The 27,471-nt window shown below is 45.8% G+C and overlaps 1 protein-coding gene across 3 annotated transcripts in view; it reads right to left on the reverse strand.

Annotated features, from left to right (window-relative positions):
* LOC119395622 (uncharacterized) overlaps nucleotides 1-27,471 on the reverse strand; it is a 293,261-nt gene that overhangs the window by 163,229 nt on the left and 102,561 nt on the right. For all 3 annotated transcript variants that reach the window (XM_049416706.1, XM_037662606.1, XM_037662604.1), the window contains one exon: nucleotides 15,216-15,301. In XM_049416706.1, coding sequence (XP_049272663.1) covers nucleotides 15,216-15,301 — 86 coding nt within the window. The remainder of the gene's footprint in view (nucleotides 1-15,215; nucleotides 15,302-27,471) is intronic.

Genomic DNA, 27,471 nt, shown 5'->3' on the forward strand with positions numbered 1-27,471 from the left:
AGGAAAATGGACAAAAAAATGGTTGGTGCATGCGGTGAGGTAAGCTTTACAAGAACAGACCACGGCGCTATGAAGGCTCACAAGAGGCGCAGGTGCAGGTGGTGTTCTACTGCTGGAAATGAGGTCCGCACAACTTTCCTTAGTCCAACTTGAGAAGTGACACCCTGTGCCACTTGCTTCAGCCGTTTCCATCCCAAATACCCGTTGATGAAATCGCGAGATGGTGCCTTCATGAGACAGTGGGACAGCGTTTTCCCACTTTTGAAAACACTCCCATGAGTCAGTGGGACATATATGTCCCACTTTTTTTCAGTAAACTACTGGCTTGATTTTGATGAAATTTGTTTTATACTATTTCTTTGTAGTTTATATCAGTGTACCACAGCTGGTTTTTACATCATCATGTCAAAAAATAGGCAAACCTACAAAGGGTTAATGCACTCTAGTAATGTTGTGTACATACCGTAAGATGGTGGTTCTTTGATGGCGCAAGCAACAACATCTCCTTTCCTCGCCTTCGGATGCTTGATCTGCCATCGGAGCTCGCCACTCTGTGTATGTGCCTGCATTCTGTCCGCATTTTCATTATAGTGCAGAGCAGCCAACTGACACCTGCAGAAAACGATTTTGCGTCATTATTGGCAGCCCTGTATTGGTTTACTGAAACTGTCACAGAGCAAGCCCAGATGCAAGTGCCAAAGCATAAATGCATCTGTCACAGATAACCCTCGGCACTGCAGCACAATGTGGCATAGCAATCGGCGAAGAAAGCAGTGGTGCAACAACTTGAAATTTGAGGCAGCACGGCAGTACTAAAATGCAGCTCTTACACACACAAATTCAGCTTCAAAGAATCATTGGAAATGTAAACAGGTGCCTGACTGACATTTTATGCATTATCTTATTAAAATAAAATGGCCACAAGCTGAGAAAGAAAAAACAGTACAAAGGCTGGACGCAAGAAGAGAATCAAACAACACCAGCATTGACGAATGACTGAGTGCAGTTCAATGTGGCAGGAAAATATATAAGATGAACAGGCAAAGAATGAATAGACGTGACTAACAGCACATTGACAAGTAGAGACCGCAGCATAACATCTGCCTCGTCTCAAAACAAAACAGCATGAACCAGCACAATTACGCAATTGTGCTTTCGAAGTGATATTGATGGTTCGTTGACACAAGTGTTTCCCTTCTCGTTTGTTGCAAAAGCTTCCGAAATTTCACACTCTTACCCAGACAGGGTACCTCACAAGAACTGCACAGCACATGAAGAATGGTGCACAGCCGCAGGAAGAACAATGCACTGGTAATGCACTAGCTGTGGACAACCTGACATTACATGTGTGCTCCCTCAGACGGTCATACAGACAGCGCCCCATCTGTCCTGTCTAGGAGCGTCAACACGACAATGAACTAACTAAACGATGTTGTCCACACAGTCACCATAACACATGTCATGTGCTTCTTGACAAAAGTGTGTTGCATTGGATCCTCATTACCGCGCTTGCAGAGACGACTTATCCGGTTAGTTAAAGGGTCAAATAAATAGAAACAATTCTTGTAAATCATATGCATTAGCGCCGGCAATAATGTCGTTCTGCTACAATGCTGTATACCTGCCACTGTGGCTTGGTAGATTAAATACAAGGTCAAATCGTGGCAGAAAATTTTGGATTGAGGTGAAAAGCGAACCTTTGCATAACTGCATTACCATGCACATTGGGGAACCCTATCCTGCTTTAAATTATTCTTGAGCCCTCCACTGCTCAATGTGCATCATAAAAATTTAGTGGTTCCAGCCCATAAAAGCCCAGAACTATATCATTTTACAATGCTTTTGTATATGGTATGATTGCTGCCTCTGAAATGTAAGAATAATTCTTATCAGTGGCTCGCAAAATAAGACAGCAGCCACAAGATAAGTAAAACCGTATAAGATTCCCCTCAAGTAAGCTACCACTGGCAAGCAGTGATATATGAGTATAGGGGTCACTTCACAGAATAATCTTTCATAGTGATGTGAGGTATCCTTAACATCAATTCATTAATTTCAATAAATTAATGCAACTGAAAGGTTTATCACAAAAGATCAGAACACTACACAAAAATATTTATGTACTTTTGCACTAGCTGAATGTGTGAAACTAGTGATTGATACTATACCCTATCACATGTTTGCCACATTCTCAAAATCCATGTACATACCTGGCCAGGATGCCGTGGTAGGAGAAGGCATAGCACTTGGGTGCGAATCTGTTTATAATAGCGTGGAACGATTCCACACCATAGGTCTGAAAGTTTGGCGACATCTGTCTGATGTCTTCCAAAAGACGCTTATTTGACAAGATGCTGCACACCTTGTCATAAGCATCTGTCCCTATAAAAAAAAAGCAGAAAGAAGGGTATTCAAGTGAAGGTTTGAGACTTTGTAAGTGTATCAGTCACACAGTTGACATTTTTTTAAAAGGGCCCTGCACCACAAATTACGCATATTGTTTTTATCAGCCATTTCCTTGCTATGGGTCTTGATGACTGCTGTGGCACAAGTGAACATGGCGAAAGCAAAGCGTTTGAGATTTTAATATGTTTCCCAAGTGGGTTCCCACACCGAGTGCAGCCTTGTATATCAAAAAAAATTTCTGGGAGCGGAAGTGAGGTATCATGCTGGGAATATGCTGGGCGTGTTGATTAGTTAGAAATAAAGAATACATTGCACATGCTTGCGATCTACTCAGTGTGATGAATTTACAAATTGTGCTGTGTTTCACAGTTTTCAGAGTTGTGAAAAAGACATGAATTTGTGAATTGTGATTTCGAATTCTGAGCAGCCGACATACTTGGTGCAATCGAACAGCCTACACAAAGCGCACACCTCATCAAAACATGGTACTTTGCATGTCTGCATCAGAGCAAAACCATTCATTCCTGTATAAAAAAACACAAAATTTTCTCCTGTCCTCACCGTTTCTAACCCCTCACTTGTCAGCACAGAGACGCCTGCTAACCCATGCAGTACATAATCCGGCAGAAAGTGTGGTGGCCGCTCGCGGCATGAAGGCCACAATCTGCTGCATTGATCTTGTACAACATAGTGTGAGCCGTGTTTTCACTGGAACTAGATTAATACGTAACTGGGCGAGTGGAATACAAAAAGGTATGCCAATTTCTGTCCTCTGATTTCATTTTGCAGTTGTAAGCTTCAAAGCTGTATGCTGTTGCATGCGCCTATCTCCAAAATTCTTCTTGCATTCAATTCAAGACAATACAAGGGACACGTTGCAATGCAACACTTGGCTAGTAACGTTTGGGTGCATAGCCCCTTTAGTGTTTTTGAAAATTTGACTCCACACATCAGCACTACATTACCTGGTTGCAACCATTTTCTCGGCTCCAATTCATTGTGCTGGCACTTTGGGTACAGCACACTGTGTCCCTCGTGCTTGTCCTTGATGTGGTTGAGGACGGACATCCAAACAGCCACAGCCATATCACCATCACCACCACCAACTTTCACGGAAAAGTAGAGGTGTGAATTGATTGATTTTATCCAAGGGCCGATGGCTTCACAGCCTCTAGATTTAGTGGCTGCCACAAGTTGCTTCTTAAGACCTGCACAGATAGGAGTTTACATAGCATCATCAATTGTGAAAAAAAAAATGTGTTCCATACTCATCGCCATGACAATGAGTGGCACTGGCTAACATTTCCAGAATTACGCACAGAAATACTCAATAAATTGGATGGGGGAACGACCGTTGTCATAGGCTAGCCATAGGTCGGCAAGCTCACTCATGAGTAGACTCACTCAGACTCAGATTGAGCCGTGAGTCTGAATGATTCTGGGTGAGTAATATTTTGGTGGGCTTGAGTCCGAGTGAGTCCGGTTGAGAAAAATTTTAGTGAGCCTGAGCCCGAGTTAGTCCGATTGACGAAAATTTTGGTGAGTCTGAGTCCGAGTGAGCCCTAAGCGCAAAATATATTTCTTGAGTGACTCTGAATGAGCTTCAAACTTTTTTGCCGATCTATGAGCCATCTACACAACTTCAACATTACTATCAGCCTTATGTCGGTTCATGTTTATACTCGTGTCGACTCAACATACTTCAAAGCACTAGCGTTCATATGCCAGCTCATTATTTATTAATCAGAGGCATGAGTTGCGAAAAAGTGGGGGGAGTTGGTTGACCTCCCCCCACAAAGTCTTTCACAGGAAGTTCTTGATAAAAATATCTCGCGTGAGTCACCTATTCCAATAAATATGTCCTTACTGCATTGCAACCACTGATGACTTATATTTGAAAATACGAGATCAAAATGCACCGAGTAGAGCACCAATTATGCGAGATATTAGTGTTAAAGAGCATTGACACCGTGGTCGAAAAAGCCATTTGCTAATGGACTCATGAGTCGACTCACTCCGACTCAGATAGAGCCGTGAGTCTGAGTGAGTTCGAGTGAGTAATGTTTTGGTGAACTTGAGTCTGAGTGAGACCGGCTGAGGAAAATTTTAGTAAGTCTGAGTCTGAGTAAGTCCGGTTGAGGAAAATTTTTTGTGAGTCTAAGTTCGAGTGAGCTCTAAGAGCAAAATATACGAGGGTTATTTAAAAAGCAAGGGCCATTCCTTCCCAAAAAAATAAATATTCATTAGTAAAAGTTTTTATTGGCGGGTTTAGTTTAGTACAGTCCTACTTCACTTTTCTACATAATCACCGTCAACTTCTAAGCACTCTTCGTACAGCTGCACCCGTTTCTTTAGTCCCTCTGCATTGAAAATTTGCCGCCCGAGAATTCTTTCTTATTTGAGTTGGTCGGTAAGCATTTCTGGTATCCACCTTGCGCACACTTTGTGAAATCTGAGCTTTTCAGTTACAATCATGTAAATTGTAGTGCGGCCAAGAAATTTATCCAACAGACCACTAACTGTCATTCGTCGATCTAATCGCAATTCGCGATCCTTGTTGAACAGTTTCATCGGTCTTGACACCGAGCCTGCCACTCCGCTCTTCGTCGTGCTCATAGCGTGGTCATTTGCGAAGTCTCGACATCATTTGCTGACCTTTCCTTCACTCATCACTGTAGGCCCATAAACTAGGCACAACTCCCCATGAATTTGAGAAGCTGATGATCCTTTTGCATTCAAACATTGAATTACAGCTCCTTGACAACAGGCGGGAGAAGCGATTCTCTTGGACATTTTCATCTCCATTTCCCATCAAGCAGGCAGCCATTGTAGCCAGAACAATAACTTCAATACCTTCTCGAAGAATTAAGAGATAGTGCTGCACAAATAAATTACTATTCTGACATTTAAATATTTAAGTATTAGCAAACGGTCCTTACTTTTTGAATCACCCTTGTATTTCATAAGTGGGTCTGGGTGAGCTCCACATTTTTTTGCCGACCTATGGTCATAGCTCAAAACTGATAGAGCAGCAGACGTGTGGTTCGAAGGTTGGCCCCCACTGAGAGCAAGTCGCTTTTTTGTCCGATTTAATTCATTACCATGTATGTCATAATTACTACACCACATTTAAGATCGACACATACTGTCGGCTACGTCTTCATTAGGTTGTGTACAAAAGAAATGAGCCCTTAATCTATTTCTCTTCTTACATCAGTAGCTAGCACTTCAGTAAATAAAGACTGCCAAACTAACCTTTGCTGACGTGCCACGAATCAATTAGATGGCTGGTACCAGGCCTTACGGTCTTGAAAAACTTTCTCACTTGTGCATGCCTGTCAGTCACCACCTCGTGCACTGGTACACCACTGTCATCAAGGTGCTGCAGTGCCCTCTTGAGTCCTTCGAGCTCCATGTGGTTGCTCGATGCAACCTCGTTTGACTGCACATAAAAAAATATATGAGAATTGAACAAATGCATAAAAAAATACAATTAACACTTAATCATTAGTGCTGAAAGCAATTTGTTACCTGGACAAGCCTGACGTCCACTAGACGATTGACTGTTGTCTCTAACAACGAGTAAGTGCCATACTTGGCAGTATATCCCGGCGAGTCAGCACGGCTGTCCCCAGCCAGCTTTACTCCAGCCGACTTGAGCTGCTCCAGCAGCGCCTGCTGCTGTTGTACCCACACCTGTAAAAGCGTAAGAAAGAAGACTATACAGGCTGAGCACAGTACGCACTTGAGGCAATGAAACTTCCAATACCTAATGGAAGTAGAAAAAAATATTGTTTAAAAGCGAAAGTAAAAAATACTTTCTTGCAAGATATGGATGACGAAGTGCCAAGTACCGAGGCACAAATTCAGCAGCCACCTTGCTTGTTTTTTAAATACACAGTAGCTTACACTTCTATATGCAAAACAGCTGTATAGAGGAGTTTTCTATGCAACCTCTTTTGGTGAAGGTGTCCCAATGACTGCCTACATCACGCTACAAGCACAAAAGTTTGATGCAGCTGCCAACTTGATTCCTCCCTGATGGTTGATGACTGAACCAGTGCATCCCAGCCTTCTCCTGCTAGGCTTATCGCAGTTCCTCATGAAATGAGAACATTCTGCAGTGCTGATGACTGTGATATTGACAGTTAAAATGGGATACCACCATAATGCTTGCCAACATCATCTGTTACTTGAAAGGAAATGCTCAAGTTTGGTTTTCGATGCATTATAGACAGATATGACCGCAGCTAGGAGCTCTGCAAAGAAGAACTACATGACCTATTTGGAAAGCCCCCAGCATATTAGGTAGCTGCCAAGGGCCTACACTCCCACAACAAGCTGTCAACTATACCACACGTGCCACACATTATGGATTTGCTCACTCTCCTGAAAAGCTAACCGTACTGTGACTAAAGCAGAAAAGGTGTGGCACGTTTACAGGCATCACAGACGACGACGTGTTTCACATCCTTATCGTTCAGAGCCACCAGCATATACACTACTGCAGGAATGCCAACATTTAGACGAAACACCACTGCAACTTAATTGTACAATGGTTCACCTGCTTCAGCGTAGCCAACAATATCTGATACCTTGATATACACTGCTCGCCATGAAACTGAAGCACTGATCACAGTAATTGTGAATTCTAATGTTTCGTCAACTAACATGGACCCACACATCATGGCTGACACAACCACACCGGCTGACGCAACCACACCGGCTGACACAACAGCATGGCTGACACAACCACACCGGCTCTAATTTGTCAACTGCAAAGAGGACCCCACCCCTCTTCTGGCTTTTTCCAGCTGCCTGACATTTTTAGCGGCCCCACAAACACAGTCATGCAACGATATTCAATACCTTGCTGACTGCTGGTATCAAGAAGTCCTGCTGTATGCGGTAGTACGTTCTAGCAGAGAAGCAGGCGATGCCAGCATTCTGCAAGAGGCGCAGAGACTGGGTGGGGCTCCCACCAGTGAACAGGATGCTGGCAGCTATGGCGATGTTACCCAGCGCATAGTTGCCGCTCTTTGGCTGGCTCTGCCAGGTCAACAAATGGCCATCTTTGCACAACGTTGTCACAACCACCATGGACCCAAACAGCTGCAAAGAAATTGAAATAATTTTATGCAATATTTTAAGAATGCTCCAGCAACCTCTCTACATGACATTTTTTTGTAGACTTGTGCTGCACCAAAAGGGAAATCTGAGAAGAGAAGCAAGTACTGAATTCCTTCTCAACTTATAGAAAAGGCAAAGAAAGTGGAGTGCAAAGGTTTTCTCGACAAAGTAGCAAGCAAACTGGCATGTAAGATGATTTTGATATACCTCTACTGATGCTTCCGCAGCAAGGCGACATGTTCTGCAGATTTTCATCAGTTCTAGCAGATTTTCTTCATAAATTATGAATTTCCGTACTGCCATTGGCTCCGCTGCTGCTGCTTCTTCCTCAGATGATCTGTAAGCCATGCATTTTTAAGCACTTTAGTCAGCACAATTGTTGTCACACAGTCCCACATGGCATTTGTAGCGAATGCATAATATTAGCTGAGCCTACATGCAGCACTCTGTAGCCACACCACTCTTTGTGCTGGCATTAAAATGAAAACAAAGACACATAGTTGCTCACATGCACTGCAAGCAAAACATTTAGCTTACATTAAAGAATCCATCCAAGAAGGTGCATATGTCTGGTCTGCAGGGTCATCTCTAAAAACAGCCGATTCTTCTTCAGAGTCGCTGAGCAAGACTGGCGTGGACGCTCTTTGATTTGTTTCTTCGAGCAGCTCAAGGTCTGCGAGTGTAATGTCTGTTTGGCACCCTGCAAAGTAAATGACATCAAACACTGCCACTGTAATAGAGTCAAACATAATGTAATAATAATAATAGCTGGGGTTTAACGTCCCAAAACCACGCTATGATTATAAGAGACGCCGTAGTGGAGAGCTCCGGAAATTTCGACCACCTGGGGTTCTTTAACGTGCACCTAAATCTAAGCACACGGGCCTCAAACATTTTCGTCTCCATCGAAAATGCAGCCGCCGCGGCCGGGATTCGATCCCGCGACCTTCGGGTCAGCAGTCGAGCGCCATAACCACTAGATCACCCACATAATGTGGGTGAACAAACACAGCAGCCTTCAGTGAGCTTTCCTGCCTTGAACTTATTCAATGTGGAGTGAAAAGTGGCAAGTTTGACTTATTTACTAGGAAATAATATGACACATAAACAGGAAATTAAAAGATAGAGCACCTCATTCGCATGGTTACTCGGAAGTAAAATGTACCACAAGCATACATTTCATCTCGGAGTACGCTTCGGAATATGAATGAAGCTCCCAATCATAAATGACTTAATGACACATGACAAGGCCAAGGTACGATAAACACGATCAAAAAAAGGCATTTTCAATAACCCTTGCTGTTTCCTATCGCATTTTACGCTGACATACTCTGACGATGTCGCAGAAGTTGCAATGGCAAAAAAGACGCACAGAAATGCTACATGTTTCCAAGTACGAATATTGACGTGAAAAATTGTAATATTATCCCTAGTGAGGGGCATTGATGGTTGCAAGTTTGAAGAAATACTGAAGATGCTATGGGAAGTTTTTAACATGCTTTGAATTCGGCACACTACGAACCACCAGTGTCTAAGAAACACCAACAAGAAAGGGGAGAAGCTCAGTGGGGCAAGAAAAAGTAAAAATTCCACAATACGTTGGAATCTAATTGCCACAAGGTCTCCTTGGGTTTACAAAGAAAGATTGAAATCAGAACTGATGTCTGCGCCTAGAGTCATTCTTTTTTAGCGTGTTTTTATGTCACTTGGAATGGTACATAGTATTGGGAAAAGATTAAATACATCCCAGCCCATGTAATGTGGAACATATTAAAGTTAAATTTTTGTATTTGATTTTCTGCAAGTGTGACGTTGAAGAACTTAAATATTGTCCTTTGCTTTGGTCCCATATTCACTTATTTTTCAACATTCAAGGTGGAAATATTAATAACTGCTAATACCAACATCATACCTGCTACGCACGATTGTGCTGATGCTAAACTCTGCAGATGGCACATTTATGTTCTGAGAAATCCATGGCTTCCTTTCCTATGGTTTAAAGGCACAATGAATTAAAAATCTAGGCCCACTGTTTTGTTTAGCTGCGTAACGTAGCCACATTGCAAATTAATCCTAACATGGAATGCCGTTAGCTGGAACAGTCTTCTTTATTAGGAGCTTGATCAAACACCAAGAGCATTGTCACACCGGAGCCTTTGTAAGCTGCATACTGAAACACTAGCGAAGTGAACTTTGTGGACATGTTAGTACTTGAATTGAACCACCATACTGGGAACAAAATTTTTACACGATAAGAGTCAGTGGCGAGTGTGGTGACACACCTTAAATTAAATCTTACAGCTGTCTCATAACAAAGAATGCACCATAAACACACATACCAATTTCAGCACTCGTTTGAACTGCTTGGACACCGAGGCTTTGCATCTTAGTCGTTGCTGAAGTCTGGGTGGCTTTGGAGGCCAGTTGCACATCGCACTGTGTTTGGGCGTTGTGCTTTTCATTGCACTGTGGGGAAGCTGCCATGTGCATAGCGATCACACTGTCACTGTCGGAAGGAACTTGTGAATCTATGGACAGAAAATTATGCCGAAAACTCAAATGATTTTTAAACCTAATCACATTGGAAGTGTTGGCTTGTAATATTATTATTATTACTTGGTTTGGATACACAAAAAGCATGAAGACAGAGAAAATATGGAGGGAACAGGCTGCCAAGTCCCACATAAAGGGGCACAACGCCTGCCTGCTCCTTCGGGAAGGGGAAACATACATAGAGGAAAGGAAAACAGTAGGAAAGAAAAAAAAACAAATAACATAGACAAGTACGTCAGAAATAAGTAGTCGCATGGAAAAATGTCACCACAATGATTGAGCTGAAAAACGCGTTTTTCTGCTTTACAAGCCGTAAGCGTTTGGAGCTTGAATCAACAAACCTGGGCTTGAGAACTGCGATGTTTCGTCGACGATCGGTGGTTCGTAAGGACTCTCGCACGAAGTCCCACTGACACGAGATTCCTGCAATATATATTGAGAGATACATTTTACTGTAAGTATCGTGACACGTGCGACAGAAATTTCACGCGCATTGCAACCCGCGCGGCCCGAAACAACAGGCATACGCACCTCGCAGCAGAGACGCTTGCATGTAGGCTCTGATGCGGGACTTGCATCGCGATGCTTTGCTGAAGCAACGTACAGCGTGGGCACAGCTTCTGGCTCAAGATATTGCTTCTTTGACAGCTCTATGCCGAACTCAAGGAGGTAGCGATGGTTTCCGGCCCGGTAGCAGTCGGGTCCGAAGTGCAGCGAGCAATCCGGCTTCGCTTGGCTGGCGTCCAGTCCCAGTTGCGATCGCGACGCACAAAATCTACCCACATTTGCCTCTGCGCTGGGTCATTCGGAAAACTGTGCATGCAAACGTCACCCCCGCTCTTGGTATGACAGCCTTTGACGATACAGCAAGTAGGTGCCATCGCAAAACAGGGATGCGGTGATCGGAACAGGCAATCCAAATCACACTCGCATCCTTTCGCATACACCAGAGATGTTGCAGCGCTCGATCGCTCTCGATGCGACGACGAAGCGTCGCGGCAAAACAGCGCACAGCACTACTACGAATAACGCCAGTCGGCCGAGCACCTGTTGTGAGAGTCGAGAAGGCGCGCGCGCGTCTTTTTTTTTTCCCATTTTATTTCAGTCGTCATCACAACGTGCACACATATACATGACGTCACAACTTTCGCAAAAGCTGACTTGATACGTCATGCACTGTCCATTGCAGTGGAGCTGCCTTGCAGATGCTGGACGATGAAAACTTTAAAATCAAACTAAAATATTTTATACGTGTTTCCTGGCTCCGGTGTGGGGAGAGCGTCAACACTACATGCCAAGGAAACGATATACGTCCGTATTGCAACACCTCAAAATCGTGTCAGTACTCCTTTAAAAACGTGCGCTTAGCGGCGAAGCCGTTTTTTGTTCTTTGTGCACTTTTATTAAAGTGCTTACAACCCCTTCGGTCACAAGCTAAGCCTTTTCGTGTCGTGAAGCGACGCCCGCTGCGTGCTCACGAGTGAATTAACCGGCTTTGCAATGAGCTGACACCGTTTCACCGAAGCGTGGTACCGCGACGTGGAGCCGATCATCCCTAGCTAGTTGTCACCTACTCAGGTCGCGAAGTCACTGCCGGGCCACTTGCTGTATGCCTTATGCGTGCGTTTGTACGTTCTTCGTGCTTCCTTCACTCCGGACCGTGCACGGGCGAGTGCGGCAACTAGCCTCTTCGTTCAACGCGGCGAAAACAAGCATTTTTCCAAGCAACGCGCACTCTATGTCTCTGCGATGCTCTTGCGGCCCTGCACGACGATGCGCGGCGCAGTTCTATTGTCACCTAGTCAAACACGCAGTATGCGCTCGCTGTCAGTGCATCGACATTTCTCGATGCCCGCGCCGCTTAACAACAGTGAGCTACTTTCGTTTCTACAAAGCGACGCGCACTTTAAAGCGATCTCGCACGACGCGGCGGCGGCATACTTGCGAACGGCAGCATGGCGCGCTCGTACCGCCGTCAATCCGCAGTGTACGGCGTACGCCACACACGCAGCCGAGCAGATATCTACAGATGACTGTGATAAGGTTGTCGGCTATAAGTCATAATGGCACGTTCATCGACGGCCGCCACCTCGCCTTCGCTCTTTTCTGGTGCTTATCCCCGAAAGCATCGCCGCAATCGCGCGGGAGTCGTACTCACCGATCGACCGGTCTCTGCCGTTACTGAAAAGACTGACGACTTTTTGCGGCACATTGTGGCGTCGACGAGTTTAGGGACGCAGTGAACCTTTTTGCAATGGAAAGTTATCGCGGTTATCAATTCTTGCATTTATGCCTTCTTGCGTTCCAAGGCACTGTTTTGTTCATCACTGGCGGTCGTAGCTGCAGAGAACGGCGTCACGAAAGGTTACCGTGCGAAAGCTGACCGCAAGGCTTGATGCTGCCTACTATTTTTTTCCCCTCACTGCCATTCTACCACTGAAAAAAAGGCTGGAAAGTGAGCAACCTCGCTCGCAGCGTCCGAAACCTGCGTGCGGTGCTCGCCGATCTGACTCTTAGTTGCGAGTAAACTGCAGCGGGGCACGCGCGAGCACGCGCTCCTGTCACGCTTCAGAAAACATGTTTTAACTTTTTTTTTTCGCTTCGTATGCGCCTTATTTTTACAGCGACCGTGTCTGAAGTGTTCGTTGTAGAAGTAGGAGGCTTTGAAAAATGTTCGCTATATCTGGACGCAGCTTCAATGGTTAGCATAGGAAAATTGTAAGTGCACACAAATATGGTCGTTATAACCGATAGATTGTTATATGTGGGATCGTTATAAGTGGGTTCGACTGTAGAACTAATTCGCGATCCCCTTCGAGTTCGATATATCTGTGTTTGACTGTATACCCTGTGTATATAGTTTCTTCCCCGTAACATCTCTGGTGGAGGTGCTGGGTACGGCTCGCTATACAGCACCAGGAACTGGATCTTCGCAGTGGACGGCGCGTTGCTGCTACCACGATGATAGACCAAGTGACTCAGTGTGAACAAGAACCGTCAGGCCCACAGCTAATCGTTGTGGTGCACCCCTGTGATCCTGGCACATGCAACGGCACAAGTGGTGTGGACGTCGACGACTGGCTGGCTCTGTATGAGTGCGTTAGCAGTAGCAACCACTGGGACCCAACGTTGATGCTGGCAAACATCCTCTTCTACTGACGTGGCACTGCAAAACTCTGGTACGAGACGCATGAAGAAGAGTTGACAAATAAAAAAGTTCCATGACTATGTATTTGGCCACCCATTCCAGATCTATACAGATCATAAGCCACTCCTTGGGCTATTCACGTCAGACTGGCAGACGCCACAGATGCTTTCGCCAGGGATGCTGCGGTGGTCCGTCTTTCTGAACGGATACCAACATACTCTCCTCCATCGGCCAGGGAAACAAATGAGACACGCACGCAGATGGTCTCAGCAGACTTCTCCTAATGCACCAGCGCCAGGACGACCCTTCCCCACACAGGCAGTCATGCTTCTGGAAGAACTTCCAGAATCTCCTGTCCACGCAGATGATTTGGCTCAATACTCTACCAAAAATGGTGTTCTCTCCCGTGTCCTCAACTGGGTGTGGAGGGTGTTGCCAAGGTGTGCTCAGAGTTCCCAATTCACATCGTTCGTGTCCAGGCAACATGAGCTGTCTGCCCACAAGGGATGCTTACTGTGGGGCGACCGTGTGGCGATTCCGCAAAAGTTTCGTTTCCGTGTCCTTGAAGCCCTGCAAACTGGTCATCCCAGTACTGTCAGGATGAAGGCGCTTGCTCGCAGCTATGTATGGTGGCTTGGCATGAATGCAGCCATTGAGGAATGGCTCCGTTGGTGCCTTCCCTGCCAGGAAACACGGCCGGAGATGCCTCAAGCACCGGTTCATCCGCGGGAGACGACCCGGATTCCATGGTTGCGCCTGCACAAAGATTTTGCTGGCCCCTTCCAAGGACTTACCTTGATTGTGGTGATTCTTATTCCCAATGGCTCGAGGTCATACCAATGCCATCAATGACATCAAGTGCTGCAATTAGTACCTTACGGAAGTTGTTCGCAACACATGGCCTGCCAGATACCCTGGTATCAGACGAGCCCCAATTTACATCTGCAGAATTTCAGGGGTTCACGGATGCCAACCTTATTTGCCATGTAATATCTGCACCGCTCCATCCATCCATGAATGGGCAGGCTGAGAGGATGGTACGGATCACCAAGGAGGCATTATCACAAATAATCCAAGGGAGCTGGGCACGGCGCCTGGCAGACTTCACTCTACAGCAACACATAACTTCGCACACGGGACGCTCCCCGTCCAAGTTACTGATGGGCTGCTGACTATCTACCATGCTAGACCGGCTGCACCCAGAGCGGGCCCCTGAAAAGTCTTCCCGATTCACAGAAGCTCTGCCTGCACCACGCACGTTCCAGCCCGAGGACCTTGTCTTTGCACGGAACTACAGCTAGGGCTCACCATGGGTCTCTGCCGTGATCTCCAAGCAACTGGCCCAATCTCATACGAGGTGGTTTTTCCGGATGGCCATGTGTGTCGCCGGCACATGGACAAACTTCGTCGTCAGGGCAGCACTCCGATTAGAGTAGCAGAAGCTGTACCGGCAGGGTAACCTGAAGTCCGGGGCCCGCGTCAAGCCCTTCACTTGGTGAAGTCATCGGCAGCAAGAGGGAAGATCACAGTGAACCCGAGGAGCAACCAACAGCCATGCTGCCCTTGGACGATGTAGCAACACCTCAGTCGGCACCACCAGAGGAGAGTGTAGAATCGCCAGGCCCACGCCGTTCGCAGCGTTCACGGAAAACACCCCAACACCTTTGAGACTTCGTGCTTGCATTGCGTGACTGTTGAGTCGTCTGAACTAAGAGGGGAGGGGTGTTGTGTATTGGCGCTGGCCGCTGAAGTCAGCGTATCACTTAGCCTGGTCAATCAACCCTGATATTGAAGGGCACCATCTTCTGGGGTCAGATGTATTATATATCTATACTAATGCTTTGCTAGTTTGAGCTGACTGAGTATTTGGTTTTCGTGATGCCAAATAAAGGTGTATTGCCGATACTGCCCCGTGCCCATGTTGCCTTGTCGTCTAACCCACTTAACAAGAGTGTTCTTGGCATCAGGCAGCACTCACTTATGTTGGGGCACAACTCATCCAGGGAATCTCTGGACGGCAGCAGGTAGTCTCCACCGGTGACCAGCATATCCACCACAAGGTCACTGCAATGCAAAATGACCGTGTGCAAGTGAGGACACATTCTACGACATGCTGTCCTGTCTCCAATTTGCACTGTTCACGCAAGGTTGTGGGATAACTGACAAGCCAAACTTTACACTGCTAGCTCAACTTTGTCTGTTCCACATTTAAGCAGGTGTACGCACTTATTACCAGGGTCAACCAGTTGTGAGCAGTGGATAACACGAAAGAGAACCAGGCAAATCAAATCCTCAAAGTTATCACATTCCCGGGGCAGCATTTTTCAAACAGCAAGTTTCAATAATACCATCCCTTTTGATGGTTTTTCAGTGAGCTGGCACAGCAAACAATGGTGTCTTTAGCTTACAGTTTTCTTGCTGCAGTATTGTCACGTGGTCGTGACGTCGACAAAGACAGCAGTCGGCGTTTTCAAGATGAAACTGTTTATTTGGCTGAACTTGTGGCTGGGAAATGGAAAGTTAATTTACAGCAATACACACGGTATGCACTGATATAGCGGCGAACAGAGCGTCGACCGTCGATCAACTGACAAGCGGTCAAGCGCGTCGGCTTTTATACAGGCGCTATCGAACTTTCCAGCAATTACACTGGTGGCGGCGTTATCTCTCGACAAAGCTGGAACATTCGCGTGCGGTGCGCAATCTTAACAAAATGATCTACTACAATCACGAAGCTTCTCGAACACAGCTTTGCGGACAGCGTCAACCGTGGATAACCGTCCTTTCTGGTCAAACTGGAATACATCAAGATAAAACAAGAAGTGGGCGTGGCAGTATCATACACGCCGCCTTGGTAGAGGCAGGGTTCGTACAGGTTCCAAAGGTAAAAATTCAAGGATATTCAAGGACTTTCAAGGCCATGCCACAAGCTTTTCAGGGACTAAGAAACAGCATCCAAAAGAGGAATTTTTTTACTATAACATTATTTCAAAATTCTATGACTAGCTTTATTGTGCTAAAAGTAAACATAGATACTGATCTTAATACAGTTAAAACTCGTAACAAGATAGCTAGTTGGGCGAGTTGGTGCATATTCATATTTGAAGAAAATCAGCACAAAGAAAAACGAAGACAAAGAAGAGATGAAACACACACAGCGCTGCATTCACAACTGATAGATTATTCAGAGCAACAAGAGCTTAAAAGGGGAAAACCGCGCATGACAAGTGAGGTACGAAGTGATTAGGTGATACGCTCATCAATGAAAGTAAACTCTTTCTTGTGCAATGTCACCGAGGTCTCCTTACGCAGGTATCACGTGACTTGTTTATATGATAGGCTTCAGAAACTTCACGAGTGAATTGATCGTGGTGCTTAAAAATAATAACTGTATTAGACAGAACAGGTGTGCACCCACACGTGGAGCAATGCGAAGCCAAATGGGAAAGGGAGCCATTATGCAAAGAGAGATCGTGCTCCCGCAACCTTTTATTGATAGAGCAGCCCGTCTGTCCAACATAATGACGGCCACAAGAAAAAGGAATGCGGTACACAACCCATACTGCACAAGGAACGTACTTAATTCTATGGTTAACGGCACATTTCTTTACATCTGGCTTATCTTTGTTCTCTAGCTTATTTGACACCAAAGCACATATTTTTCCCAATTTATTGGGTGCCCTAAAAACAACATCAACTCTGTAGCGGGAGCCAACATTTTTTAACCCATGTGCCAGTTTATGCATATAAGGAATGACTGCGTACTTCTTTTTATCCCGATCAATATTGGGTTTCCTAGCTACACGTCCTTTTAAAATACGAATTAACTTATCGCAAAGAGCCAAGAGTATGTTAAGGGGGAACCCTGCTTCCTCTAGTCTTGCAACTTGCTTAGCAAAACTAGAGCCCAACACATGTTTGAAGATTTTTCTAGAACGGATTTAAGACACGTGAAGACGATGCCCCTTTTTACCACCTTTGAGTGGGCTGATCCGAAATTAAGAATCGGTTTCACAGATCGTGGCTCATAACACCAGCAAATATGGGAACTCTTAAACCGAAGGTTTGAACTTGAGTTCACCATGCAGTATGCCCTGGAAAACTACTAGCAACTACTGATGCTCTCTCGAGGATACCAGCGAAGGTTTCTTCTTCCCCTGACACTGTGGAATTGTTCGCAACAGAAGTTGTTAACAACGCATTCTCAACTTTGCCAGTGAATCCAGATGACATCAAGACAGCTCAAAGCACAGATGGTGAGTGCACATCCCTTATTTCTTTAGCCCAACGTGATTAGCCACAGAAGAAGAAGCGGCCCTTACAGAGAAGGAAGTATGCTGCTAACGAGATCACACTCCGTGACGGCCTTCTGCACAAAGGCCCATGCATCGTGGTTCCTACTGCCCTGAAACCAGCAGTCCTCAATTTGCTGCACAACGGTCATCAAGGTATGAACTGGTGCAAAGCAAAAGCCAAGTTCTTCAGTGTGGTGGCTGGGAATTACAAAAGACATCCATGGTCCATGGTCCATGGTCCATGGTTGCCCGATGCGAGAAGTGTGCACACACTCGCATAAATCCAGCAGAGCCACTTATTTCCACACCTTTACCGGGCCGCCCATGGGAGGTTCTGGATATGGATCTCTTCCACAGCAAAGGACAAACGTTTTTGCTCGTTGTGGATTGTTACTCTGGCTTCCCTGAGATTATTACCCTTCAATCAACAGCTGGGGGATCAGCCATACTTTATGTACGTAAGTTCCTTAGCACATTCCTCCGCGGTCGAGCAATGCTTGAATATAGTGACGTGAACAGCACGTGTAACATACAAGGACGAAGAACCGACGAGGGCTAGTGCTAACTTCCAACTGAAATTTATTAACACAAACATGGAAAAACGAGAACAAGTAGGCACACGTGTTCACTGCTTATTTGAATTGCGCATGACGGCAGACATGGAGAGGGAACCAAGAGACACAAAGAATTAATAAGCAAAAACCACAAAACCGCGAAAAGACATCAGGGAAAGCAACCGGAGTATGTCTAGGTTATCTGACCGGATGAACTTAGGTAATCTATTTCTTTGTCAGTGAGGGCGATTGAAGGTTTGCTGATGCAATTGCCTATAGTGGTAGCTGCAGCTTCAATGATTATGCGCGTGCTATCCTGACGATGTGGGTGCGCCCAGACCAAGTGCAAGCTACGGTCCCGGGGCAAAGGCCAAGAAGCTACGTGGTTGAAACAGACCGAGGGGGTGTTCTACAGCGCAACCGCCGTCACCTAGTGCCTTTCGTGCCTTCTGCCTCCGGTGAGGAATCGCTGCTGACAGCTGCACAGCAACCATCGCCACCGCAGCAAGTTCCCCTTCAGGAACCTCAGCCTGCCAACAGCGTGGAACCCACGGTCCCCCAAGGGCAGTCTTTGCAACATTCCCCTGCAGCCAGGGACCGTAGTAATGGTGTTACACGAACCCGTTACCGCCGGCACGCTGTTCCGCCACGCCGTTTGAACTTGTGAAATTGTGAAGTGTTTGGCGTCCTCCATCCTCCCATCGGACTTTCTCAAGGGGGGAGATGTAGAGGTCGCCACAATTCAGATCTTTGATTAGGCCGCCACTGGAGCGTGGTGCCCCCTGTTATTGCATGAGTGCATGATATATGTTCGTGCCCCAATGAAGTGTGGATTCCACTTTCGTCTGAGCCAGCAGCATGTACACGTCAGTCTCGGCATGCCCGTGCCCCCTGCGGCACTAACCACGCGACACTCACGTTGTTCGCATGTTCCTGCAGGCGGTCGTTTAGGCATCGTCCAGTCCGGCCAACGTACGTCCCGGCGCAAGTGGTGGGAATTTCATACACTACACCACTTTTGCATTCCACTGGGAGCGACACGTGGCTCTTCCAGCAGGGATCGTGGTTACAGTGGGTCCCATTCACACGGACCACTACGATAGACAGCTCTACGATAGACAGCTCTCCACCTCGTATCAGTTGGCTCAACCAAAATGTCTCGTTATGTGGACGATTTTTTGGTTCTGTTCGACGCTAATTCGGAAGACACCCTCGCACATGTGCAGCTGATTTTCAGTGCCTTCCAGTCTATCTTCCGAGGCCTCTCCTTCCCGAAAGAGACCCCAGTCAATGGCTGCATCCGTTTTCTCGACCTTGAGCTTTGCCTCAGCCAAAACTACACCTGCTGGGCATACGCGCCGCGCTCAAAGAAGCAGCTTTTGCCATTTTCCTCGGCCCACTCAAGAACCGTCAAACGAGCCATTGCATTAGGAGCCCTGAAGAACGCTCTCATCCGCTCCTGCCACCACAAAGTCAACCGCAGCTTTCACAAGCAAATGAAGCGCCTCAGAATAAGCGGTTTTCCGGAACTTCTTCTATCTACTTCAGGAGCTCAAGTCGCCAAAGGTAAAGGCTCGGCCCGAACTCGACAAGTCGAAGTTAGCGGTCATCCCGTACGTACATGTGGTTTTCCACCGAATCAAAAAGGCTGCAGGGCGTGCCGGTGTGCAGGTCGTGTTCTCGGCCCCTCGTAAACTAGGGTCTTTTTACAAACGTGCGAACGGGACCCACTGTGACCACGATCCCTGCAGGAAGAACCACATGTTGCCCCCAGTGGAATGCAAAAGTGGTGTAGTGTATGAGATTCCCACCACTTGCGCCGGGATGTACGTTGGCCAGACTGGACGATGCCTAAATGACCGCCTGCGGGAACATGCGAACAACGTGAGGAATAAGCACGGCAATAATCTGGCGATCCACTGTGCTAAATGCGGATGTGTACCTCTGCTTCAAGACACCAAGGTACTACGCAAGTACAATGACAATCGCACTCAAGAAATTTTCGAGACTTTCACGATGATGCGCAAAGGCTCAGTGTGTGTCAGCGCCCCGTCACTCACCCTGTCTGACAAGGAATACAGTTTCCTACAGCAATCTTAACCATCTACACGCCTGTTTTTAGTACCTCGTGCATCAGCATCCATCTCCCTCCCTCACCCCCTTTCTCTCATAAGCTATATATTTGTGCACGCACAATAAAAGCTTTGTTGGCAGTCAGCGCCCATCCTCGTTTGCTGTTTTTTCTGTCCATGTTTAAATTTGCGCTGTGTTTTTAAGAGGAATCCGTACCAACGAGCTCGCATCCAAACGTTTCAAGATACCTTTGTCAAGCTAGTATCCACGAATTTTGGGTGAGTGAAGCACTGTCGATATATGGAGAACCACTCGGGAGGGCACACGTTTATCATTTTTATATAATGGCACGATACGACGAACCAAAGAATTCAGAGCCAAAGGTGTTCACTTCGGCCTGCACGACGCCCCACAAATTATGTAGTGACCTTACGTAAGCGTAAACACAGGCCGATGGTTGCTCTTTAAAGATGACAGGAAGCAAAAGTACTCTCAGTGAGTTGACAGTGGAATACAGGTTGTATTATTTCAACCTTACTGCTGAATCCATCTTCGGGATATCTTTGACGTGAAGTGTATTATCCAAAGGTTAAATGATCGTGTGCATTCTCTGTCAGAAGAATAATAGTGTTAAAACCCTCAGCTATAATCCAACCCTGATGGTTCACGAGGGGCCGCTCTCCGGCCTGTTAATTAAGAACATGCTTGCAACTCAATCTGTGCACGCACTGACCAAGTCAGCACAAGATCCGTTGAGTTAGAACTCAACGCCACACACAGGTTTTGTAAGATTTGAGGCCATTTATGACATTTAAAACTAATCGAAACAAGCGAGGCACAAGAGGCTGCGATACCGAAAAGGCAGTGTGGCCAAATTTAGGTTACGCTTGAACGTGCGCGGGCGCACTGAGTTCAGCAAACAACAGTTGGCCTCTACCGGAAGTGAGTCATCTCTTTGAAAATTCGCAACAAAGATTTTCCATATTTCAGCCTGTTTATTTAACTACAACAAATATTGTACACAGTGTCAACGGGAACAAGCGCATCTGATCCAAACATCGCTCTTGATTTATGTTGACTATTGGCCAATAAGGATGCTTTGTCTTTTGCGACGCAGAAAAAAAAGATACATGACATACACTGACAGACGACCCGCCCATTGACGAGAGTGAGAACCGGCCTCTGTTTGAAAAGAGGGCACCCGAGAAAACAGCAACTTCGCGCTCCGCTTGTAGCCTTTACGCGGCACGCACGACGGCAATATTTGGCAGAGCAGTTCATAGCCGTGTCAGCTTTTCGCAGGACGTGTTTTTCCAACAAGCCCAAGGGGTGCTTCATGACCCCTTTAAAAGGATACAGAAATAAAAGTTTTTTGTCGCCAAGATTTTCAGCCTAACTGAAAGACTGGTAACCGAAATCACACAACCTTCGTTTCAGACAGCAACTAACAAAAAATAATGGATTTAATGCGTCTCTTTCGATACTGCCCTCTCTCCTCCTAACCGTCACATTACTCCTCCTGCTATGCTACGGTTGACGCTCCCCTGCTTTACCCTCCACATTTCCTTCCTCCCCACCCTTGCTATGAATGGCTATGCTATGCTAGGAGCTGTTTGGCACACACCTGCTTTCTGTGGTGCATACCCGCCTAGGAGTTTTCTGTTTACGACACCGGACTCACTCCAAGCTTAAACAGCTCCCCTCTTAAAAGAAAACTGGCGTATGTTGTTAGTTATTGCTTCTCAGGGCCGCAGAAATGTGTCACGTATCTCGGGAGCGCTTGCAATGTGTGATGGAGTTGGGAGAGTGAGCGAGGCGGGAGACCGTGGCGTCACTGCAAACACCCTTTATAAAACACAACACTGCAAACAACAAAATTAACACACTAAATAATTAGAAGTAACATATGCGAAAACCCCAAGTGTTACAAAAGAATACAACAAACAAACTAAGCTCGGCTTTACTGGCCCGAAAGTCTGGCCACTATAGCGTCCCAGTCTCGCTACGCTAAAGTGTTCTAGAAAGGGGTAGTGGGCTGACTGGAGGCCGTGCACTGACGCACATTATGTCTCACCTGGTAGATGGCGCCACCACCACCTGCAATGTAAGCGACGCGTTGCTGCCCTCAGCGCGAAGGTTAGTTTGCCAGCGCTTCAAGCACAAACTACTCTTGTGCAACCCCTGTACATAGCCATTTTCGTTGCTTTTTTTCTTTTGCGTGAGCATATTCTTGCTTCGGCCGTTGTTCTGGCGCATGAAGTATCGCTAAACATGAGCGCGTCATCAGCGGGCGCCGGATGCAATATATGCTGTAAACCGCCAGTTTTGTATTGCAGTAGCGAGCTCTCGCTTAAAAAAAAAAAAAAGATCTCGCAGTTTAGATAATTCATTAATTTATGGGGTTTTATGTGCCAGAACCACTTTCTGATTATGAAGCACGCCGTAGTGGAGGACTGCAGAAATTTCGACCACCTGGGGCAGGGGCATAGCCAAGGGGGGGGGGGGGGGTTCAAACCCCCCCCGAAATTTTTCAATTTTGCTTGCATATATAGGCACGCACACATACATACACACGCACGAACATACATAAAGTATGGTTGAACCCCCCCCCCCTGAAAAAAATTTCTGGCTACGCCCCTGACCTGGCCGTTCTTTAACGTGCACTGACATCGATTGCCTTTAGATAAAAGAGACTAATATTTTCATGCTAGCGTTTGTACTCGGTAGTCTCTTTAGTGAGGTCATACTCTCACTAAATAAAACAATATTACTACAAACTTAAGCACCTTACACGCTCTCAGTTGATATATTCTCCTGAAAAGTGCAAGAAAATGTGTGGGAGTGCACAGCAGGAGAGACCTATCCTAATCATGCCCAAGAAATAAAAGACCGAAAGTAAGGGTAGACCATACAATCAGATTTTGCTTCTTGAAGACCCCTCACATGCTGGAAATTATATTTGTGTAAGAAATTGCATGCAAACACCGCTATCAGTTGAGTGCAAAATTCAGTTAGCAATTCTGCTGACACTATAATATGCCTAAAAGGTTGATATGCACTCTTTTCTACAGAACTATTTGTCCGCACTCCTGTATTTAGAAAAATGAATTTGTAATGAAGGTGTGGAAAAATGTAGACAACAATCGTTCACGGAAATAAGTGAAAAGTTTATTTGGTGGGGCAGCACATGCAATGACCTCACTCCACAAAAGCCATGCGTACCAATCACTTTCATTTTTTTTTTTCAAAGTGAAAACAGATGGAAAAAAGCTGAAATAGCTTGAAGAGGGCCTTGCCCCATTTTGTACTTATCAGCGTGTGCGGCAAAAAGCATGTCTCCTAAAACAGCCCAATAGATGCTAGAAAAATACTCACAAAGAGACGCTAAATATTTTCAATAGCATACTTAGCGTAGCATAAATTTAAAAAGTTCACAAAAGCACATGAATACTCAACACATATTGTTCACACAATAAGTGAAGACACTGAATCAGAAGAAATGCTAAAAAAATGACAATAATAGACACATTTTCATTCAAACACATGCATTTTTATACAGATCTACTGACGTTCTGGTAGATCATATTAATCGCACTGTTGACGGTACGCCAAGGACCAAAGCCACCATTCACAATTTAATTAAGGGTTTATTGCTATAGTATGCATGGCGAATGGCAATTAACATACTATCTTGCTTGTTTTTCAAATCTGGCATTTTCTTGTATTTGGGTCAGTGAAACAGAAAAAGAATATTCAGAGAAGATTCATACTTCAAGTTTAACCTACACCTGTAAAATCTAAACGCAGGAACAATAATAAAATTTAAAAAATCTTCTATAGCAAGGAAAAAAATTTAAGTGCAGCGGCTTATCTTGAAGTGCTTTGCTTTTTGGCGTTTGCCTGCTCTGTCTGTGTTTAGCCCCTTAATGTAAAAATGAAGTCGCGTAACAACATAGAATTGTATTATTTTTTGAGAGAGCATTGAGGCATGGCTTCGGCACCCAACCTTTTGCCAAAGCCTTGCTTTCACAATGGTCAGCACATCTAAAATGCTGTCTGCATGGAGTTCTTCACATGAAAAGCAGCCCGTGAACAAGTCTTGCTACCAATCTACATTATTCACAACTACAGGAACTTAAAAATGAAACGTATTGACAAAGCAATGCTCGGCCGAAAACCTGCAGCGACGACGAAACACAGCAGCAGCCCTACAGCAGCGGGGCGAAGGCGCGAAGGCTCCCATTGCTGACGATGGTAGCGCCGCCACGCGGGCACTCAGGAGAACGAAAACTCGTTCACATTTTTTGCGTTGCGGCAACGTACCCTCTCCCCGGAGAGTGGGCTCACTACCCAATATTCTAGAACACTATAGCTACGCGAATCGAACGTTCTTACTTCGGTGTGCTCGTCGCCTCGATCCAGTGTTAAAGTCGCCGCTGCTGTCGACGTCTTGGGGTCGTCGTCGTCGTCGATCCGCTGCCTTGCTAGTCGTCTTCGTCGCCGATCCTCCGGCCCTTTGTCGAGAACATCTGTCTCGTCCAGTTAGGCCTAACTCCTGGCCTCCCCTTAGTGCCACCGGTTCGAACTGCCGATGTGGCTCTCTGGTGATTGTCCGTGGGTCGTCGTCGTCTTGCCGCACTGTGGGAGTGCCGTAGGTGCCCTGCGAACTGCTGTGACGGGGCTGCTGCAAGCCCGGGGAGCCTCACTTGAATAACACCAAGGTCGACGGCCACCCTCCCGAGCCTCTCGTGCTGCTGCCCCCAGAACGGGGCCCTACTGCTCTCGTCGCGGGTGCGACGCTGGCTTGCAACACCTTGCTCCTCGACGACTCCAACGAACAATGCCCGCTTGTTCCTCCGGGGTTCCACATCTCACCTTGGGTCGCGTGGCACGCGCCTTTCTCCGGCCAATGACTTGCGTCGACGTGGCGGGGGTGCACACCATCGGGTACTTTTCCATTCCCCGCACACCATCGACGCATTGCGCTGCCCGGCACGCGCCCCGTGCCCCTTTACTCATGACAAAATGTCATAGACAGCTCTCAACGATAGCCAGCAAATTCTTTAGATGTCAGTGGTCATACTAGTACTCGTAATCATACGGCAAGTGCACAAGAGTGCAATTAAGAAACATTGTGTGCTGTGCCCCGTCACAGCCCCTTCTCAGACTCAGTACGATTTTTCACAAGTCACCGGTGTACTGCAGCGTAAGTGACTTAGGCGTCCTGCACGCAATAGAAAAAGGCCAGCAAGTTTTAGAACCGCCGTTCTTTGTCCTTTCATTTTGCGGTGGGATTAGGTCTGCTTATCAGCAGATTTATGTCTTTGCCTGTATAACCGGATGGATTGCTAAAAATTCCGGAGTCTCCGAGCCAAATCAGGAGAGTTGCCATACAGGCATGAAATGGCCAATGTTTCCATCGTATACACCGGTGGCACGTTTCAATGTTTTTTGTTTATTTTTTTTACGCAGCGCTTCCGCTTTAATTTTCAAGTTTTCTTTTTCTTTTCTTTTTCCGAACAAGTAGCATCACGCTATTGGAACAACGTGCTGCACTCGAGAGTATCGCAAATTAGCCAGTTTCACACGCTTTTCCATAAACGCCACCTTCACAACGATTTTCTTCCATACCCTGTCCCTCGTCATGATGGTTCTTTGAAACTAAAACGCATTTTTTGCCGCATATCACGATACGCTTTTTCTGTGGAATAACCTGCCATCTGATATTGTAATGGAACTCGACTCTGATAAATTTCAGAAATTAGTTCACTCTTATGTCTTGACTGCTAATCATCCGTGCAAGTCCCTTTATACGGCTCTCTTTGTTTTTTAAAACTTATTTTTCCATATATATATATATATTACTTACAGTTATAGGGAACTGTTTCGTAGTGCGAAATATCAGTGTTCTGCATTGTATAATCTTTGCATATCACATATATATATATATATATATATAATTCAAAATAAAGTTCTGAAGGTCCGGTGCACATGTAGTTGAAGAAATGAAGGAGCACACTTACGAAAATTGCATATTTTTACTCATTTACGTTTCGGCCGTGGCACGGCCTTCGTCAGAATCTTCTGATGATTCTGACGAGGGCCGTGCCACGGCCGAAACGTAAATGAGTAAAAATATGCAATTTTCGTAAGTGTGCTCCTTCATTTCTTCAACTATATATATATACATATGTATGTATATATATATATACATATATACACACGTCACTTCTTGAATTTTCAACACATGTTGGTCTTAAAATATGTTGTCTTTATTATTTTTTAAAGTTGATTCGTTTCTCTCCGTAGAGTGCGACTGCTTTCAATGTTTTTTTTTTTTTCTTTTCTTGTTTTACCTGGTATACTTTTCTTATTCTTATTTGACGATGTTGCACAACCCCCTATGGAAGGCCTTCAGGGTATGCAGAAATAATTAAACAAAAATGTCCATGTAGAGCAGCATTGCAACCAGCAGAAAAAGAAGTTTTGAGGCGCCCAACATAAAGCACACTTACACCTTTTCTGCACGGCTGGATTGGATTGAATTGAGAGTGTCCAAACTACAGCTGCTATAATTAAGTGGCCTCTATTTCTTGATACAAATGGTGCAACTGAGAAAATTTTGATGTTGGTGTGGCATGTCGGTGCAGTGTGGCACAATTTAGACAAATGTCACTGTTTTGGCGCAGCTTGGTGCGAAAATAAGGAATTGTATCATATTGGCGCAGCTTGCACAGCTGTTGCACCCCTGCCGTTTAGAACGAAGTGGCGAGTGGAAGCGTCGCCGAGCGGTGGCAACCCTTTTGCCCATGCAGTGTCAAATTAATGCCACCGATGAACAGGCCACGAAAGTACCAAACGCATGACTGCCAGGTAACGGCTACTGTGCCGAGTGCTCCCAGCTGTTCACTGTGGAGCGAACGGAAGCTGTCAAGTCAGAGCACCCAGACCATTAATTTCAGTCTTAATCGCATCCCTGATGTCTTCCGTGATAGAATCTATACAAAAATTAATTTTTCCTACCGCTTTGCAACACCGGAAAACTGCAGTCTCTCGAATGCCGAAAAGTGGCAAAAAGACCATGGGCTGACTTGCGCCGCAGCATTCCATGGGGTGTACTCCAGCAAAGCCTTAGCACTCTAAATGGCACTTCTGACGCTGAAATGCGCCATCCAACTTTAGAGAAACGGTCCAAATGCATGCAATGGTCATGGAATCTTGTTCCTAGACATTCGTCAATGGCGAGGACACAATGGTGCTTGAACACCGACACTCGATAGGTAGAATCGACAGTTTTGTCGACAACGCGGTG

The sequence above is a fragment of the Rhipicephalus sanguineus genome, chromosome 6 (genome assembly GCF_013339695.2).
Source record: "Rhipicephalus sanguineus isolate Rsan-2018 chromosome 6, BIME_Rsan_1.4, whole genome shotgun sequence".
Lineage (NCBI taxonomy): Eukaryota > Metazoa > Arthropoda > Arachnida > Ixodida > Ixodidae > Rhipicephalus > Rhipicephalus sanguineus.